We start from the raw sequence: 20,579 nt of genomic DNA, 5'->3' as shown, positions 1-20,579 counted from the left end.
CTATCCCAAGTTAATGAACCTTTAAAGTCAAGCAACAGTGTCAATATATGGCAGCTAATATTAAAGCTAGAATTGTTTCTGTAAAATAGTAATTATATTTAGTCCCAAATAATTACTTTTCATTTTGATAATTTGTATTCTGCTGGCATGTGGTCGTTCCATATTCTACCTTAAAGGGAAATGTCAGGCTCCTAATGGATTCTATTTAATTCAGATCATGCCAGGGGGTTTTAATGACTTAGAGTCACATCAACAATATATATCTGTAAGTCTTAGACATCCTATCTGAAAAGCAAAGTCTTGACATTGTTTTACAGAGAAAATCAGTCTGTGTCTGCCATCCATACTGTCCACTTCTTAAGTTTAAATACATGTATAACTAGACAAAACAGTGTTTCTCCGTGTATGAAAGATATTATTATGATAGAACGAGTACAAAGAAGATTTATTAGGATGTTGCCCTGACTTCAGGAACTGAGTTACAAGGAAAGGTTAAATAGGTTAGGACTTTATTCCCTGGAGCGCAGAAGAATGAGGAGAGATTTTATCGAGGTATTTAAAATTAAGAAGTCAATAGACAGAGTAAATGTTGATTGGCTTTTTCCATTGAGGGTAGGTAAGATACAGACCAGAGATCATGGGCTAAGGGTTAAAGGGGAAAAGTTTAGGGGGAACATGAAGGGGAACTTCTTCTCACAGAGAGTGGTGTGAGTGTGGAACGAATGGCCAACTGAAGTGGTGAATGTGAGCTCTATTTTGACATTTAAGAAAAGTTTACACAGGTGCATGGATGGGAAAAGTGTGGAGGGCTATGGACTGGGTGCAGGTCAGTGGGACAAGGCCAAAAAAATGGTTCAACACAGACTAGAAGGGCCGAAGGGGCCTGTTTCTGTGCTGTAGTCTCCTGTGGTGCTCCAGACCATGATGCACACACATACACACATCATAATTTTTCACATGACATAATAATCACTTGCATGCATTAAAATACAATATAAAAGAAACATGTATTTTATTAATAAGAGACCCAAGGTTACGGGATATCAATTATTAATCTCACAGTTGACAGGACCTTTGGCCAAACGGGGACAAATTTTTGATTAAGTGAATATTAAAATCCTGACGATGGAAACCTGCCCATCTCCTTCTCCCCTGCCCTTCAGGGAATTGCTTCTTCATTTTCAGCGTTGCTGAGAAATGGTAGTGGGAGGTTACCATATGTTTTTGAAGCTTATTGAACCTTCATTATCATGACTCAGTAGGAAGCCATTCGACCTCAGAGATCCATGCCCACCTTCATCATTCCCATTCCCCATCTCCATCTCATCCTTTAGCCCTGCAAATAGGACTGGGCTATTTAACCCTTCTAAACTGTACCACTAATTAAGATGATCATGGGTGATATCAGTACCCTGCGTCTGGGTTCTCCCCATGTTCCTTGATCTCTTCAACATTTAGAACTGTATTTAACTCCTTCTCAAGCCTCTACATAATGATTTGGCCTCATCTGCCTCACGTTCAACTCTCTTTGAATTTAAATTTTTAATTTAGACATACAGCAGGGTAACAGGCCATTTTGGCCCACGAGTCCATGCCACCCAATTTACACCCTATTCATTTACAGCCCCCAGTACATTTCCATGCAGGCACGGGGATAACATACAAAGTCCTTACAGACAGCACAGGATTTGAACCCCAGTCCTAATTGCTGGCGCTGTAAAGGCTTTGTGCTAACCACTACGCCAACATGCCAGCCTTTGGGTGAAGATATTTCTCCTTGTCTCAGTCCTAAATGGCCTACTTTGTACCCCTGGGCTGTCACTCCTGTCGACCCCATCACGATTTTCATCAATTTAAATGAGGTCCCCTCTTATTTTCCTAAACTCCAACAAACATTGGACCAGGTTTTCACAATCTTCTCTCTTAACTCATTTCGTTGACTGGTGTATGAAGAGAACCAGTCTCCACTCACTTTCATGCCCATGAGTTTGCTTTTGAGTCTTTTGCGACTTCACTACTTGAATATACAGAATCCCCCTCCCAGCACATCTTAACAATCCAGGATGAAGCTGAGGTGCTCATTGGAAGCCCACATGCTCACAGGAGAATGTACAAACTCTGCATGAGGTAGGATTAAATCAGGATCCCTGTAGCTGTGAGTCATTAACACTAACAGCTGCACCATTTTCCCACAACCATCTGAGAAGATAACTGGGTCAGTGGGGAGGTGACCCTTGAATACCACAAGTTAAAATTGATTCCGTGAATGTTGTCGTGAGAGTCGTTGAGATCATGTAGAATTAGAACAAACGGGGAGTGACCTGGAATGTTGGAATAAAATAATTGGAGATTATGTAAGCTTGCTGTGCTGTGGATTTCTGTTCATTAAAAATGGTTCTCCAAACCTACCATCTCCATGGCTACCTAGCCATTCTTTGTCAGAGCAGGAAAAGCCTTTGGAAATGGGAATTTTCCCAGTGATTGGTTTGTGTTTGCTAGGTAGAGATCTGAAATTTGCTCCCATTTCATCTAAAATGTAGCAAGTATTGAAAACAATGTTTATAATTGCTGGAATCGTGCTCAGTATTGACTTCTCACTGGGAGGCTGGGAGCATTTTGTCCTTGTAGATTCCCTCAGTTGTGAAAAGGAATGCAGAAGCTGACAGCCGTGCCTTTACCAATCTGTACCAATCCTGCCCTGTAGCAGTTAACGTTGCTGCACCAGGTAATTGGAGTTTTGACCTGGTTAGAACGTACCTCAGGCAGGAACGTGATTACATCGGAAAGGGGTATGAATCCTTTTTTTCTGAGAAGCATTTACGCATTGTTAATGAGAATAATTCACAAAGAAAATCAATTGGTTTGTTTGCTTGCTTAATTCTTCCACATGCTGTTTCAAATTTGTGTGCAAACACTTAACGGCAATTGGAGCGGTAGTTTCAGCAAAGTGTCTGCTGTGACTGACAACAATTGCCATTTGGTGGTATATAATGGAAGAGTAGATTGAGTGCTGACATATTGACAAAGGTAGGTTTTTTTAAAGGAGAGAATATATCTGGAAAAGTCCAAATTAAAAGTGAAATTAACTTCATGTTGAGATATAATAACACATCTTGGAGATCTTTATTATTATTGAAGAATTAACAATTTCCTTTGAGGAGGACACATTAAAATTTTACAACAGGAAAATTGGACATTTAACCAGCGATGCTTGTGTTAATGCCTCAGGGTCCCTTCTTGAAATGTGGCAAGACTTAATACCGATCAGAAGGAGGTCATTCAGCCCCCCTACATCCAGCAGCTCACTAGAATCCTCCCCTTCCCCTGCATCTTATTCCCTCTCGCCTGCCTGTTACTTGTCATGGGGTAATCACAGCAACCATTTATCTTTCCAGCTCATTTGGAAAGTGGGAGGAATCAAAAGCATCCAGCATAAACACATAGAGTCTATGGGAGAATGTGCAGATTTCTCACACACAGCATCCAAGATCTGGAGTGAACCAGGTCTCTGCATTTGTGAGGGTAGTAGCACTAATTACTGCATCACTATGGTGCCTTATAACACAGAAAGAAATTCAGAGCATTTATAGCACCTCAAACTATCCCACCTTTCAGTGAGATTGTGTGCCTCTACTAATTCCAACACTTCGTTCTATTTTTCCATCCAAACAGGAAGCTTCCTCTGTAGAAATCTATTTGACGCAGATCTGTCCATTCTCTTAGCTTATTAACATTTTTTTTTTGTAATTTTTAATGTTTCCACTTCTCCTGTGGTGACTAGTTGAGGTCCCAACACAAATCCCCACAGGGCTCTGCAAGTCTTGCCTTACCAGCGAGCCCTGTTGCTCACCCAATTTCTCAACCAAGCCAATAGTTTTTGTCAGTTCCATGAGCTTCAACTTCAGCTATCACTGAACCTTCTGACCAATCTTGTCAAATGTGGCCCAGAAATCCACATATGTAACTTTGTCAGCCACTTCTTAAAAAAAAATAATCACGTCACATTTACATTTGCCATTAAGTTCTTTATTATTTTTCACTCTAATGAACCTATTATATTTAATCTCACACAATCAATATATCCTTCTCTCTCCATTCATCGAAGTGGATGCCCTGTGATTTTGTACATAACATAGAAATAGGCTACATAGTTGTAAATGCTGAAGGAAGCTGCAGACTGTGGAGAGATTGTCTTTGGACGGGTTGGGTGTAGAGATTTGGAGATGGAATTCAACCTGGAAAGGTATAACGGGAAAAAGAGTAAGGCAAAATGCGAATCTGAGAAGTGTGTGAAGTTCTGGCCACGCAACTATAGGAAAGATATCATTAAACATGGAACAATACAGCTCACTGCAAGCCCTTTGGCCCTACAATGGTGTGCCAATCCTTATATTTCTTGGAAAAAAAGTACTAAACCCTCCCTACCCCGCAAGCCTCTATTTTCTTTCATCTATGTGCCTGTCTCTTAAATGCCCCAAATCCTTCAGCCTCCACCATCATCCCTGGTAAGGCATTCCAGGCACCCACAACTATCTGCGTTTAAAAAAAAAGCTTAGTCTTGATGTCTCCCCTAAACTTCCCTCCTTTCACTTTCTACACATGTCCTCTGCTGTTTGCCATTCCCACCCTGAGAAACAGGTGCCGGCTGTCCACCCTATCCATGCCTCTCATAATCTTGTAGACCTCTATCAAGTCTCTTCTGATCGTTCTATGCTCCAAAGAAAAAAGTCCCAGCTCTGCTAACCTTGCCTCATAAGGCTTATTACCCAATCCAGGCAACATCCTGATAAATCTCCTCTGCCCCCTCTCCATAGCTTCCACATCCTTCCTATAATGAGGTGAACAGAACTGAACACAATACTCTGTGTGGTCTCACAAGAGATTTGTAGAGTTGCAACATGACCTCTCGACTCTTGAACTCAAACCTCCTATTAATGACTCCCAGCATCCCATAGGCCTTCTTAACTATCCTATCAACCGATGTGGCGATTTTGAGGGATGTATGGATTTGGACCCCGAGGTCCCTCTGTTCATCCGTACTCTTAAGTAACTGAACATTAATCCTGATTAGTCCTTCCACTTACCTCACATTTATCCGGATTGAACTCCATCTGCCACTTCCCTGACTATACTCCATCCACAACTCCAACCTTTGTACCATCCACATTAATCTGGAAAAGGTACAGAAAAAAAATTCACAAGAATGTTACTGGGGGGGCGGTAGGCATAAATTATAAGGAGAGGTTGAATAGGCTGGGAGTTTTCTCCCTGGTGTATAGAAGAGTGGGGGAGGTGGTTACAAGTGAGAGCATAGACAAGGTAAATAGTCACAGAATTTTTCCCAGGGTAGAGCAATCAAAACCGAGATAATTAAAATTTTTCAGTATGGTTTTAAGAAAGATAAGTCATATTTGACAAAACACACAAATACTGGAGAAACACAGCAGGTTGAAGAATGCCTTTATGTAGCAAAGTAAAGATACTCTTGAGCCCTTCATCAAGGTGAGGGGGAAATATGAGAGCTATCCGAACAAAGGGGGGGGGGGTGGTGAGGGTGGGAGATGATAGGGGGAGGGGGGGAACAAGGCAGGAGGGGGTGCAGGAGTGTAGGCTAAATGGAGAGAGAAAGGAAGTAGGAACTGGAATGACTAGTTAAAGGTGCGGGGAGAGGGAGGAAGAGGCAAGCTGATTAGTGGAATGCAGTGAACTCAGTGTTCATGCCCTGGGGTTGGATGGTATCCAGACGAAAAATGAGGTGTTGTTCCTCCAATCTGTGGGTGGTCAGGGTGGGGTAGTGTGAAAGGCCATGGACAGACGTGTGAGCTTGAGAGTCTGACTCAGAATTGAAATGGTTGGCTATGGAGAGGTCACTTTTGTTGCCGACAGAGAGGAGATGCTGGGCGAAGCGATCTCCTGATCTGCGACCGGTCTCTTCGACGTAGAGAAGGGTGCACCGGATGCAGTAAATGAGTTCTTTGGAGGTACAGGTGAAGTGTTGCTCTACCTGAAAAGTCTGTTTGGGACCTCGATCATGGGTACAGATGCAGGTATTACGCCTCCTATGGCCACAGTGGAAGGTGCCGCGGGGGGTGGGGGGTGTGATGGGTGGGGAGGGAAGAGTGCACTAGGAAGTCATGAAGGGAGTGGTCCCTACAGAAAGCTGAGAGGGGAGGAGAAGGAAAAATGTGACTGGTGGTGGGGTCCTGAAGTAAGTGCCGGAAATTCCGGTGGATAATGTGTTGGATGCGGAGACTGGTGGGGTGGTAGGTGAGGACGAGGGGGATTCTGTGTTTATTGTTTCTCGGGCCAGAGGGGACCAGGGCAGATGAGCGGGGAATGGAGGACATGTGGGTGAAGGCTGAGTTAATAGTGGTGGAGGGGAAGCCACGTTTGTTTTTTTTTCACTTAACCATGGTGTCAGCAGAATCCTGTGTTTCACCACTAATCATATTTGACAAATATGCTCAAATTGACTGAGGAGAATGGATGGAGATAAATTTCAAAAAATCTCTTGATGAGGTGCCTCAGAGAAACTGGTTTATAAATTAAGAGCCCAAAGAACTGACGGAACTGTGTTGACATGGATTGAAAACTAATATGTCGAAAATAAAGACTGGGAATAAAATGTCCTTCTTATTCTGGAGGAATGAACAGTGGAGTACCCTTTGCCCTCTGAGTTTTTATTGCTTACATTAATGACTCAGAGGAGGGAATAAAATAGGATATTTCTGTTGCCTGATATTACAGTGCAATGAGCACATTTTGACTGCAATGGAATACAGATGGATCACGAAATTGGGTGAAAATGGAGTTCAATGTCATCTCATGGACATGTGTATTAATGTAAGAGGAATCAAAGGCAGGATTATTATAGTAAAACCACTGGAATCCAGCACTTATGGGAATTGGTAGATGCGGATAAGTGAATTTTCTCGTTGCTTGAAACTGTGTTGGTGATTGGTGAACTAACCAGTAGGGGGCCCCGATTTTAAACTTTAGTGTTTTTTTACCTATTTATTTTCTATGATATTTTTGCCGGTGGCTTGAGGCTACCGGAATTTTATTGCATCTAAAGGCACTGAGAGACGCTGCAGATCAGTAAATTTGAGAGAAATTTCGCTGTTCTTGTGCCTGAAACACACACAAAAAAATGAGCAGGTAAAAGAGAAGAGAAGACCAACCTCAAAGTGATCTTTATTGCAAAGAATTTGGAGTTATAGAATAGCTAGTTTTGATTCTACTGGCCTGGTGAGACGACACCTGGAATAAGCCATCCCACTGCATTCTTCTTTACATAAGAGGACCTAATGCTTAGGTCATAAACCAGTGGTTCTTAACCTTTTTCTTTCCACTCATATCCCACTTTAAGTAATCCCAATGCCATAGGTGCTCTGTGATTAGTAACTCCTATACTCAAAACTTTGATTTATGAGGGCTAACATGCCAAAAGCTCTCTTTACAACCATGTCCACCTGTGATGCCACTTTCAGGGAATTATGTATCTGTATTCCCAGATCCCTCTGTTCTACTGCATTCCTCAGTTCCCTACCATTTACTGTGTATGCCCTTTTTTAGTTTGTCTTTTCAAAATGCAACACCTCTCACTTGTCTGCATTAAATTCTGGCTGAACCTCAAGCAACTCCGCCCTCTCCGAGCATTGACCAGCAGCTGACCTTGCGACGGCCGCCGGACCACCTGAATTTGTAAATACTGCCCGGCACCGAGACACTGTCCCCCACCCTCCGGACTCATTTTAAGAAGTGGTGATACAACCACAGCAATGGGCTGTGTGCCCACCAGCCTACTGCAGGGGGTGACCTCTATACCTGCAGGAAAACTGGCGGAGTTGCTTGAGGGTTGGCTGGGTCCAGGGTGGCCGGGGTGACTGGCAGTGTAGGCAGGATGGTGTCTGACAGTGAGGGAAGTGGATAAAATTATATGCGCTGTGGTGCGGCAAGCAGACCCAAAACACAGAAAAGACTGTGCTACAGGCTTTAATCCACTTAAACTCTGTTGTACACCAGTAGTAGTCTTGGTAGCTGCACATGTGACTGGCCCGGGAGGGGCCACCTCAAGTCTATATGCAGGTCGGTGATTGACAGCCGGCCAGGTGGAGTCAGCCTCCCAGCTGGTATTCCTGCAGGTACAGAGGTCGCCCCCTGCAGGAGGCTGGTGGATACGTGGCCCAGAGCTGTGGTTGTATCATCACACCTTTGAAGGTCCTCCACTTACCTCGCACATCCTTAGCCGAAAACAACTTATCGCAATCCACGCATTCTAGATCCTTTCTCATTTCCTCGAAATTGGCCTTTCTTCAATTTAGAAACTCAACCAGAAACCCAGACCTAACCTTCTCCATAATTAACTTGAAACTAATGGCATTATGATCACTGGACCAAAATGTTCCCCTACACATACTTCTGTCAACTGTCCTGTCTCGTAGGAGATCCAGTCTTGTTCGCTGTCTAGTTGATACCTCTATATATTGATTTAGAAAACTTTTCCTGAACCCATTTGACAAACTCCGAGCCATCCAGCCCTTTTACAGTATGGGAGTCCCAGTCAATATGTGGAAAATTAACATCTCCTACTATCATAACCGTATGTTTCCTGCAGCTGTCTGCTACCTCTCTACAAATTTGCTCCACCAATTCTCGGTGACTATTGGGTGATCTATGAATATGGACGTACCCTTCCCGTTCCTAAGCTCCACCCACATAGAGTCAGTAGATGAGCCCTCTGGTCTGTCCTTACTGAGCACAGCTGTGATATATTCCACTCCTCCCCCATTCATTTCCCCCCCCCCCCCCAACCTCCCCCTCTCACTCCTGTTCTATCACATCTAAAACAACAGAAGCCCAGAACATTGAACTGCCAGTCCTGCACCTCCTGCAACCAAGTTTCACCAATGGCCACAATCTCATAATTGCACATGCCAATCCACGGTCTCAGCTCGTCTGCCTTCCCTCCAATACTCCTTGCATTGAAATAGATGCACCCGTGAACACTCCACCACATTCAACCCATTGACTTCTAATGATACATGCGATTTTCACATCAGTGTTTCCCTCCTCCACTCCTCCATCTACTCTTGACACTCTCGCTCCCCTCCCCCTGCAAATCTAGTTTAAACGCACTGGGAAAACACTAGCAAACTTTCCTGCAAGGATATTGGTCCCCTTCTAGTTCAGATGCAAACCGTCCCTTTGAAATAGCTCCCACCTTCCCTGGAAGAGAGCCCAATGATCCGGAAACCTGAAGCCCTCCCTCCTGCACAATTTTTTTTTAGCTTACGTTGAGCTGCATTATCCTCCTATTTTTAACCTCACTAGCACGTGGCACAGGTAGTAATCCTGAGATCACAACCCTGGAGGTCCTGTCCTTCAACCTAGCACCTACTTCTCTGAGCTCTCCTTGCAGGACTTCCTCAGCCTTCCTACCCTCATCATTGGGCCCTATATGGATCACGACATCTGGCTGCTCACCCTCCCTCCTGAGAATGCTGTGAACTTGATCTGACCCAAGTACCAGGGTCGTAACATACCATCCGGGATACTCGATCTCTTCTACAGATCCTCTTATCTATCCCCCTAATTATGGAATCCTAATCACTACAGCTCACCTCTTCTCCTCCCTTCCCTTCTTAGCCACAGGACCAGACTCCGTGCCAGACATCTGATCTCCGTGCCTTGTCCCAGGTAGGTCACCCCCCCACCTCCTCATAAAAAGTATCCGAAATGGTTATTGAGGGGAACAGCCACAGGGGAGCACCGCACTGCCTGCCTGTTCCCTTTCCCTATCCTGACTGTCATTCTTCTACCCTCCTCCTGCCCCCTAGCTGTAACAGTGACCCTGTAACTCCTGTCTCTCACCCCCTCTGCCTCCCGAATGATCCGGAGTTCATCCAACTCCAGCTCTAATTCCTTAACTCGGCTTGTCAGGAGCTGCAGCTGGATGCACTTCTCGCAGATGAAATCGTCCAGGTTACTGCTGGTCTCCCTGACAACCCACATTCTTCAAGAGGAGCATTCCCCTGCTTTGGATGCCATTCCCTCTGTCTATGTCTAGAAGAAAAAAACCTTACCTTCCCTTCCCTGTGCCTTCCTACTGAATCATTTTTGTTCCTCGAATAGGGGGGCCCTTGCTTCATCTCCTGCACCACCACTTCTCACCAAAGCCCCTTGAGCCAAAGCCTTTCCATGCTGACTCTCCCAGTCTCCCTCGATGACTGCTCTGCTACACAGTCTCTCACTTTTATAGTGGTGTTTGGGGTCTCCTGACCTTGATGGCCCTGTTCCCTTTCCCTATCCCTTTCCCCTTTCTGTCAAACTCGATTGCCCAATCAGCTGCTATCTGATGAGTCTCTCCTTTTCAACCTTTTGATGTACCATCAGTGATTCACAAAAAGGCTGATATTGTGAAACTATCAGGCTTTTATTATCTGAAGACTGGAACAACCATCAACCTCATTGACTGATCAAAGCGAAGAGAAAGGGGAACATGCAAGGGGCTATGGGTAGGATCAGTCTCGGGAGGCGTGTCCAGCCAATCATAGCGTAACAGTGGTTTACCACTCCCTTTATTCCTTCAATTTAGACTCAGCTGCTCCTCTGACTTCAACTGTTGAACTCGATTATCCAATCAGCTGCTATATTTTTAAAAATATTAAAAATTTTAATTTTAAAGATTTATTTACAGCATGGTAGAAGCAGATTCTGGCCATCTAATCCTGCGGCACTCAATTACACCTAAATGAGAGCATCCAGAGGAAACCCACTCAGACACGGGGAGAACGTACAAAGTCCTTAAGGATTCGAACCCGGGTCACTGTAAAAGTGTTGCACTTTCCGCTATGCTAACCATTATGAGAAAGTGACGGAGGAGTCGGAGATCTCTAAAATGAACTTTCCTCCATACCTTCTCAAAACAATCATGTGATTTCTTTGTTCAGCAGTTTGCCATGTTTCTCCAGCACATTTTGTGCATTGCCCTACAATCACAGACAGCGTCTGCCGACGTTGCAGTTTTGAGAAATCATGAGAAGGGCTGATTGATGGCTGCACATAGTTCCCTTGGGTGCGGCATGGTTCTACGAATGGGAGTGTAATTGAGAGAGAGGAAGAGGCATGCGGGATCAAGAGATCTTGTTGTACAATTGCACCCACAGGGTACCAACTTTATCCTGGTCTGGGGACCACACTCCAGAGTAAGAGGAGAAGCCTGCAGAATAAAGAGAAGTTGCAATTCATGTCCGTGCAGTCAGGAAAATCAAAATGGTGACTGATGTCCAGCCAATACATTGAGATCCTTATGAAATTCATGGAGGAGGCCATAAATATATCATTGCCCTCCTGTGCAGACCTTATGCCCAGTCACACTCAAGCTGAAATCAGCCAGCCACAAATCATTGCTGAGATTTCATGAGCAAAGTGCTCCTCATTCTCAGTGGGATAGATGATCAGCCATGAGAGAGCTGTTTCTAAAGGTCACAGAGGTGACTTGTCAATGTTTGTGATGCAACAATGTAGGCACAAGTACATTGTTTATATCTAGAAGTTAGTTGGCCGATTTCTGACTCAGCAATGAACATAGGTTTCAGAACAAGTCGTGTATCAGTTGAATGCAGTGAGTTGTCTTTAATATTTTAATGTTTAATCTGACTGTTGTCTTACTCTTGCAGGTACAGTGTCCATTCAAGGAGCACAAATATTTCAAAACACGTGAGTTTGAAAAGTCACTTCTTTGTAGTTGGGCAGTCAGTAATTTCAGTCAGCTTGGTAGATGGGCCGCACTCAAGTGGCATGTACAGTTAATAGTCCTAACCCTGGCCATGGTGCTGTGGTACAGCTGGCCCGATACGTCATAACATCTCCACTTCACTCACACACACCAGCCATAGATTTGGGGAGGGAAGGGTATAGAAACTTCAGCTGGGGTGCCACAGACCCTATTGCTGCGCCACTCCATACCTTGGGGGAAGGACCATGGCAGCGGGATGAAAGAAAATCCCAAGGCATTAAACGAGGATGGTGAGGGAGAAGAGAAGTCCACTCAAGGACAGAGGAAGGGAATTGATGGCTGGAGTCAGAACAAGTGGGTGAGGTAGCAAGAGAATACTTTGCATTGATGTTTACCAAGGAGAAGGACTTGGACAGTGGCAGGGAGCATGGTTTGGAGAATGTTTATGTTTTTCGGCACTTTGAGATCAAGAAAGAGCTGGTGATGTGACTTTTGAGGAGCATTGAGGTGGACAAGAGCCATGATCCTGATGAGATATATCCCCAGTTGTTCATAGAGGCAAGTAAAGAGATTTCTGGGGCCTCTTTCCAGAGGAATGGAGAGTGGTTAATGTTTTACTGAAGGGAAAAAAGGAAGATTTTCAGAAAATTACAAGCCACTAAAGCTCACATCAGTGGGAGGGAAACTTTTGGAGAGGATACTTAGGGATAGGATATATACACACATGGAAAGCCATGATCAAGTTAGAGTCAGTCAACAAGGCTTTGTGAGGGAGAAGTTATTTGACTTTTGTGGGGTAGTTGACGAGAGTAGGGCAGTGGATGATGTCTACGTGGACTTTAGTGTTTGACGAGGCCCCTCGTAATAGGCTGAATCAGAAGCATGGAGTCCGCAGTGGGTTGATGCAAAATTGGCAGCCCACAGAAGACAAGGGGAGAGTGGTGGAAAGCTGGAGGCCTTTGTGTTCTGCAGCGATCAGTGTGGGGACCCATGCCGTCTGTGATGTACGTGAACGACAGATGGAAAAAGTAGGAGGGTGGCTAAGTAAGTTTGCAGATGAAACAGAGATTGATGGAGTTGTGGACAGTGTGGTGCCCAGCTATGGCAGAGAATTGGCAGATGGAGTTTAAGCCAGCCAAGTGTGTGATTTTGCACTGGAAGTGGAATTTGTACAGTTAATGGCAGGGCATTGATGTGCATAGGGGTCCCGGTCCATAGCTCATTGAAAGTAGCTAGGGGTGGGGTAAAGACAGCATATGTATGCTCAGCTTCATTGGGTGGGGCATTGAGTATTGTTGGCGTTACACAAAACTTTGGTTAGGCTGTACTTGGAATACTGTGTGCTCATTCCAAGAAAGTTTTGGAAAACTTCCAGAAAAGGTTTACCTGGATGTTGGCTGGTGCAGAGGGTATGAGTTACAAGGAGAGAATGGACCAACTCAGTTTGTTTCCTCTAAAGTGTGGGAGGCTGCGAAAGGTGCGTAAAGATCGTGAGAGGCATTGATAAGGTGGAGAGTTAGAATCTTTCTCCCGGGTAAAAGCCTCATGAGGGTGTGCATTTAAGGTGAGGGAGAGGAAGCTTAAAGGAGATGTGTGGGGAAAATATTTTTACACAGGTGAATGAAACGGGGTGCCAGTAGTAGCGCTGGAAGCAGATACAATATTAGTATGCAGGAGACTTCCAGATGGGCAAATAAAATTTGCAGGGGATGGAGGGATACTTATCAGGGGCATGTTTGGCACAGTCATGCAGGTCGATGATGTTTTGCAGGAGTCAGGTGGACCAAAGAGCCTATTTCTGTGCTACCTCTCTCTCTACTCCATGAAACCATTACCTTGCCTGATATAATTTTAGTTATTTGGGGTTTCATCCAAAAGGGCCAATACAATTAACTCGGGCTATCGTAATGCCCATGAGCTTGTTCTGCCCTTCACGTGGGTCGTGGCTGATCTATACCTCTACTCTTTCCACCTGCTCAAAAGGCTCCTTTGCTCAAAACATTCCTGTTCAACAAAAATACAACTTAAGCTTTTCCGTGGAGTTATCCTGAACAGGTGGCAGGGTTGGTCTAGCGATTGGTGCCATGCCTTTACAGTGCCAGCGATTGGGACTGGTGTTTGAATCCCGCACTCTCTGTAAGGAGAGTGTCTGCGTGGGTCTCCCCGTGTCTGCGTGGGTTTTCCCTGGGGGCTCCAGCTTCCTCCCACCCTTCAAAAATGTTCCGAGGTGTAGGTAAAGGGGATGTAATTTGAGCAGCATTGACTCGCAGGGCTGAATTGGCCTGTTACAGTGCTGTATGCCTAATTCAAATAATTTTAAAAATGTAAAATTTAATTTAAATTTAATTTAAAGAAAATGGTTGAGAACCACTGCTTTATATGAAGAATGATCAAATTGTGGATATAACACAGTAACAGGCCCTTCCAACCTGTGAACCTGTGCCCTCCAAATACACCTACAATCCCCATACATTTTTCAAGGGTGGGAGGAAACTGAAGCACACGGTTGAATCCCAAGCAGGTCGCGGGGAGAGCGTATAAGCTCTTTACCGACGGTGATAGATTCGATCTCAGGTCACTGGCACTGTAATAGCCTTGCGCTAACTGCTGTTTCTAACAGCGTTGCCCTTAATTTCCTGATGACACCAACTAGTGAACTTTTTTCAGTTGAAGGCCAACCCTGACTTGTTTTGGATACCCCTCTAGAGCAAGTATTTTCTCTCAATCTTCCTAGCAATTCATTTTAAGTACTCTAGTTGAATCATTTCCAAACATCTAAGATCAAGAGATTATGTATGGTTTAAGCAACCTGTCTCCATCATTTATCCTTTAATTCCTGGCCATTCTGGAGAATTCACACTGTGTCCCTAAGATAGCTCTTTGCAGGTACCCTGCTTTAAATGGGGTCTAGTCAGAGCTTTCTGTAACTTAAAACATGGCCTCCATCTTGCATCTTCAGTCTAATCACTTCCATCCCCATGGCTATCCCAGCTCTCTTGAGTTAAAGGCCAACATTTCACCATTTATGTTATGCCTTTCAGGGACTTCTGCATTTAGAGTTTTAAACATCACTGTTCTTCCAGATTTCCTGATGAATGCAATGGCTTCAACCATCATAGGCTTGCTCTCTGTCAAATTTTGTCCATTTATTTTTTTGAGTGAAAATTTCCAGCAGAAAACAAGGGATTTTTGTACTTTGCACTTTCAGGGTCATGGTATTATCCCCCAGCCTGGGAACAATCTTGTAAATTGCACCTTCAATGTGAAGTAATTGAGTCAAATGTTCAACTTAACTGTTTCTACTTGGGTCTGTAATGCTTGAAAAACTAGCACAAAGCATCTTACTATCCAAATATTGGACCCTGCAAATTCCTTTATTCAATGTTCCTCAGAGAACTTCGATCAGGTAAAAAGGAAAATAAATAATTTTTTGTTTTATTTAGACATACAGCATGGTAACAGTCCCCATTTCGGCCCACAACCTGTGCCACCCAATTTACACCCCAATAACCTACACGCCCAGTCCGTTTCGAGCAGTGGGAGGAAACTGGATCCCCCGGGGAAAGCCCATGCAGACACAGGGAGAACGTTCCAACTCGTTCCAGACAGCGCGGGATTCGGACCCTGGTCCCAATCGCTGGCGCTGTAATGTAACGCTAACCACTACGCCAAACATGCCACCCCACTGATCATTGATTGTACCCACTAGCAAGCATGTTTTCCATACTCTTCTCATTGCAACTACTGTTCCAGCTCAGCTGTGCTCTAAGATCAGCAAATGTGTTTGGATGATAATTGTAAGCCTAATGTGTGTAATGAGACCATCAAGTGGCTTCACTGGATTTCACTAAATCCATCAAGCTGGTGACTGGAGGATTGAGTGTCTTTCACCAGTGTGTTTCAATTGCCCAAAGTCCAACAAGCATTGATAACCGCACTCGTGTAGCTCCTCGTTTTGCTCATGTATTGTCCAGGTACTGTTACTATGTCCATTTCACTTCACAACTGTCTGATGGTGTGCTTTTTGTTAGGTAACCATGTGATCATCACAGCAATCATGTCACATAGGATGGAAATGGACCCTTTAGCACACCATACTCATGCCAGACATCTAGTACATTCCATTCTAACCTCATTTCCTATCAATAGGCCACGGTGTTTCAAATGCTCATCCAAATATTTTTGAAATATCATTTCAATGCAGGCAGAGCCTTGCGGATTTCAACCATCCTCTTGGTGAGACAATTCTTCAGGCCTCCTCTCAATCTCCTATTCATTACCTCAATACCTCAAACCAAGCCACCGTAGTTAAATTCCTCTCGTCAAAAGGAAAGGGTTTTCACCATCTATCCCAACTATGTCCTCACAGTTACATGGAATAATGGTAACAAGAATGTAACAAATAGGAGCAGGAGTCGGCCATCTGACCCGTCGAGCCTGCTCCACCATTCAATGAGATCTTGGCTGATCTGATCATTGACTCAACTCCACCGACCTGCCTTTTCCCCAGATCCCTTAATTCCTTTTTTATGTAAAAATCTATCTAACTGAGCCTTAAATATGTTTAATGAAATCGCCTCAACTGTTTCCCTTGGTAGAGAATTCCCTAGATTCACTACTCTCTTGGAAAAACAGTTTTTCCTTATCTCCAACTTAAATCTACTCTTCTGAATCTTGAGGCTGTGTCCCCAGTTCTGGTCTCACCTACCAGTGAAAAAAAAATTCCTGCCTCTATCTTATCTATCACTTTCATAATTTTACATGTTTCTATAAGATCTCCTCTCATTCTTCTGAATTTGAGTGAGTATAATCCAAGGTGATATAGCCTCTCCTTATAGGTCAACCCCCTCATCTCCGGGATCAACCTGGTGAACATCCTCTGCACTGCCTCCAAGTCAGGTACTTCCTTCCACAAGTATGGAGACCAGAACTGCACACAGTACTCCAGGGGCGACCTCACCAGTACCCTGTCTCTGCTCGAATTCAATTCCTCTAGTTATGAATGCCAGCATTCCATTTGCTGTACCAACGTTTTGCGATCCATGAACAAGCACTCCCAAGTCCTTCTGCACGACAGCATGCTGCCGTCTTTCACCATTAAAATAATAATCTGCTCTTCTATTTTTCCAACCAAAGTGGATGGCCTTGCATTTACTAGCGTTGTACTCCATCTGCTAGACCTTTGCCTACTCACCTAACTTAACTATATCCTTCTGCAGCCTCTCCACATCCTCTGTGCAATTTGCTTTTCCACTCAATTTAATATCATCCGCAAACTTGCCTACACTACGCTCTGTTCCCCTCTTCCAAATCATCAATGTGTCTGCTCCCAGGAAGACAAACCTAAGATGTCCTGTCTCTCATCATCAACTGAAGGATTCCACGTCGTTCCATTCTCTATGAAAGATTATGAAGTGACACCATAAATTCCTAACCAAAGTACAAATGGTGGGTTAATTTCCGTGCTAATTCTGGTGACCACATAGTTGTGAACTAAATTTATTTGTAACTATACTCCACTCACTGGATTTTTAAGAGATATGCTGCTTTTATTGGAAAAAAGTTACAGTAGTTTCTATCATGTATTTTTCTTCTTAATGGATTCTGAGTAAACTGACCTTCCTCGTATAGTTGCTCACTGTGATCTCCTTCATATTCCCTGCCCCAACTCACTGGTTAGCGCAGCGTTTTTGCTCACACTCTGCCATTATAAGTTCACTAATGGTCTCTTTCTTCTTTTAATGCTGATTCGGATCTTCTTATTCTGGACAAGCAGAAGGTGAGTTCATCTACTTTTCAGAAAGAGAAGCGGAATTTAGGATAGGGCCACTGAGGAAGGTTCCAGCCTGTCGTGTTGTGGAGTCTGCAGACGGACTCCAGTCGTTGAATCTCTCTTGAGGAGCAACTGAATCAGATCTGGAGAGTAGCCTGCCTTGGCAACAAGCACAAATCAATTTGACAAAATGCGGAGCTTTGTCCCTCAGTGTACACTGAGGTCGATGAGTGCGTCAATCCCAGGTGGCATCCTGTGAATCTAGCAAAAAAATTGAGGATGCCAGATTCAATGCATGTACAGCTGTGGAATCTAGTGCACAGTGTAGCGGCTGGAACAAATCTTATTGTGACTTTTGTGTGCACGACATGGTGTATTTCTCCATAATGAAAGGGACAAAACTGTCAATTTTTCACAGATTTGTCTATCTGCCTGCAAGTACTCTTATGTTAAAGGTGTCACGGAGAAATCTGACAAAACTCTTTAAAAACAGCCTCATAACATGCAGAGAAAAGAAATAGATATGACATGTTAAACAGGATTTATAAATTATAATTTATATAAGTTATTTATAAGTTGTAAATTATATCAGTTATATGGACCACCGCCAGTGGACTGATATCGCCTCAAACCGTGCATCTTGGCGCCTCACAGTTTGGCGGGCAGCAACCTCCTTTGAAGAAGAGCGCAGAGCCCACCTCACTGACAAAAGGCAAAGGAGGAAAAACCCAACACCCAACCCCAACCAACCAATTTTCCCCTGCAGCCGCTGCAACCGTGTCTGCCTGTTCCGCATCGGACTTGTCAGCCACAAACGAGCCTGCAGCTGACGTGGACTTTTACCCCCTCCATAAATCTTCGTCCGCGAAGCCAAGCCAAAGAAAAAAATTATATCAGTTATATGGATTAGTCATGTCACCAAATGTACTTGGCCTTTGAAACAAGCACAGAAGTCTGCAGATGCTGTGATTGTATTTAAAAACACAGAAATGCTGGAGGATCTCAGCATAGATGCTCCGAGACCTGCTGAGTTCTTCCAGCATTAATGTGTTTTTAACTGAAAAATAAAACACGGTTCGAGCTCAATTTCGGACCCTTAATCTGGGCTCACATTTCAAATTAGTGCTTCACTGAGGTGACAGTCAAGCACGACCCAAGTCAAAGGCTCAGAATATCCTTTGGGATTACACATAGACGAGCCAGTTGTGGAAGCACTCCCAAAAAGGTGTTGTATGGTCATTTGGTGGAAGAAGGAGGAGGAGGGCGGCCATTTTGCTGCACCTAGTGCTCCCCGCCTTCTTGCCTGCACAAGGATCTGAAAGGGGGGAGTTACCCCAGCGAGGGGAATGATAGTGTCTCCTGAGTCCTGCCTGTGATGGTGATGGACCAGGAGATACCACACCAACTGAACAATTCCATGACAAAGGTGCCAGTTAACAGGCATGAACTGAAATGTTTAATTGTCTCTGGCTCGACTGAGAGCTTCATAGACGTAGAGGCAGTCCAAAATCTCAATCTCAAAGTGTATCCCGCTAATTAGTGTATTTATTAGTGTCCCATACACAGTCTGTAAATATTAAAGAATATTGTATGGTTCATTTTATCTTTACAGGAGGGAGAATTCTGTAAGTTCAAATTGTATGTAATTGAGAATTTTTGTCCTCCAGTTCTGTTGGGTCTTGACTTCTTGTGTTACTTTAAAAACATGTCCCAAGAGTATTCTGGTCCTCTCCCTTCCATTACGATTCGGAACGGAAGGCCCCAAAACTCTTTTTTTTTAAATTTTTTTATTTTTCACACCATAAATCACATTAGCCATGCTACACACTTTTTCTTTTTCACACATATACAGTGACTTTTTCTCCCCCCCCCCACTCCTCCCAAGCCACCCCCCCCCCATCCATTTTAGGTATACAATCTAGGTTACATTAAACCAGTCAGACAATGTTGTCATTCAACAAAAATACACCAGAAATTCTACTGAGTCCATTCTTTTCTTTCCTTCTCCTTCCATCAACTTAGGTAATGATTGTCCCCGGTAGGTTTTCACTGTTGTATTTAATGTAAGGCTCCCATATTTGTTCGAATATTTCAATATTATTTCTTAAACTATATGTAATTTTTTCTAATGGAATACATTTATTCATTTCTATATACCATTGTTGTATTTTCAGATTATCTTCCAATTTCCAGGTTGACATAATACATTTTTTGCTACGGCTAGGGCTATCTTAACAAATCTTTTTTGTGCATCCTCCAAATCAATTCCAAATTCTTTGGTTTTTTATGTTACTTAGAAGAAAGATCTCTGGATTCTTTGGTATATTGTTTTCTGTTATTTTATTTAATATCTGATTGAGATCTTCCCAAAATTTTTCTACTTTCTCACATGTCCAGATTGCATGAATTGTTGTTCCCATTTCTTTTTTACATCGAAAACATCTATCAGATACTGTTGGGTCCCATTTATTTAACTTTTGAGGTGTAATGTATAGTCTGTGTAGCCAGTTATATTGTATCATACGTAGCCTCGTATTTATTCATTTCTCATCGTCCCAGAGCATAATTTCTCCCATGTTTCCTTTTTTATCTTTATATTTAAATCTTGTTCCCATTTTTGTTTAATTTTACCATTTGTTTCCTCATTCTCCTTTTCTTGCAGTTTAATATACATATTTGTTATAAATCTTTTGATTAACATTGTATCTGTAATCACATATTCAAGGTTACTTCCCTCTGGCAAACTCAAATTGCTTCCTAATTTATCTTTCAAGTAGGATCTCAGTTGGTAATATGCCAGCGCTGTATCTCCAGTTATATTGTACTTATCTCTCATTTGTTCAAAGAATAAGAATCTACTTCCTGAAAAACAATTCTCTATTCTGTTAATCCCTTTTTTTTCCCATTCTCTAAAGGAAAGGTTATCTATTGTAAAAGGGAGTAACTTATTTTGCGTCAATATTAGTTTTGGTAATTGATAATTTGTTTTATTTCTTTCTACATGAATCTTCTTCCAAATATTGAGGAGATGATGTAATACTGGAGAAGTTCTATGTTGTACCAATT

At 43.3% G+C, this 20,579-nt stretch overlaps 1 protein-coding gene across 5 annotated transcripts in view; it reads left to right on the top strand.

The window, feature by feature from the left end:
* The window catches only part of LOC138763077 (copine-9-like), a 461,486-nt gene that overhangs the window by 189,411 nt on the left and 251,496 nt on the right, over nt 1-20,579 (top strand). For 3 of the 5 annotated variants that reach the window (XM_069936658.1, XM_069936660.1, XM_069936661.1), the window contains 2 exons: nt 9,649-9,699; nt 11,682-11,721. In XM_069936658.1, the coding sequence (XP_069792759.1) occupies nt 9,649-9,699; nt 11,682-11,721 (91 nt within the window). The remainder of the gene's footprint in view (nt 1-9,648; nt 9,700-11,681; nt 11,722-20,579) is intronic. The other 2 variants (XM_069936659.1, XM_069936662.1) reach the window with 1 other exon arrangement.

The sequence above is a fragment of the Narcine bancroftii genome, chromosome 5, assembly GCF_036971445.1.
Source record: "Narcine bancroftii isolate sNarBan1 chromosome 5, sNarBan1.hap1, whole genome shotgun sequence".
Lineage (NCBI taxonomy): Eukaryota > Metazoa > Chordata > Chondrichthyes > Torpediniformes > Narcinidae > Narcine > Narcine bancroftii.
The sequence above is the reverse complement of the archived record's forward strand: the minus strand, read 5'-3'. Positions and strand labels throughout refer to the sequence as shown.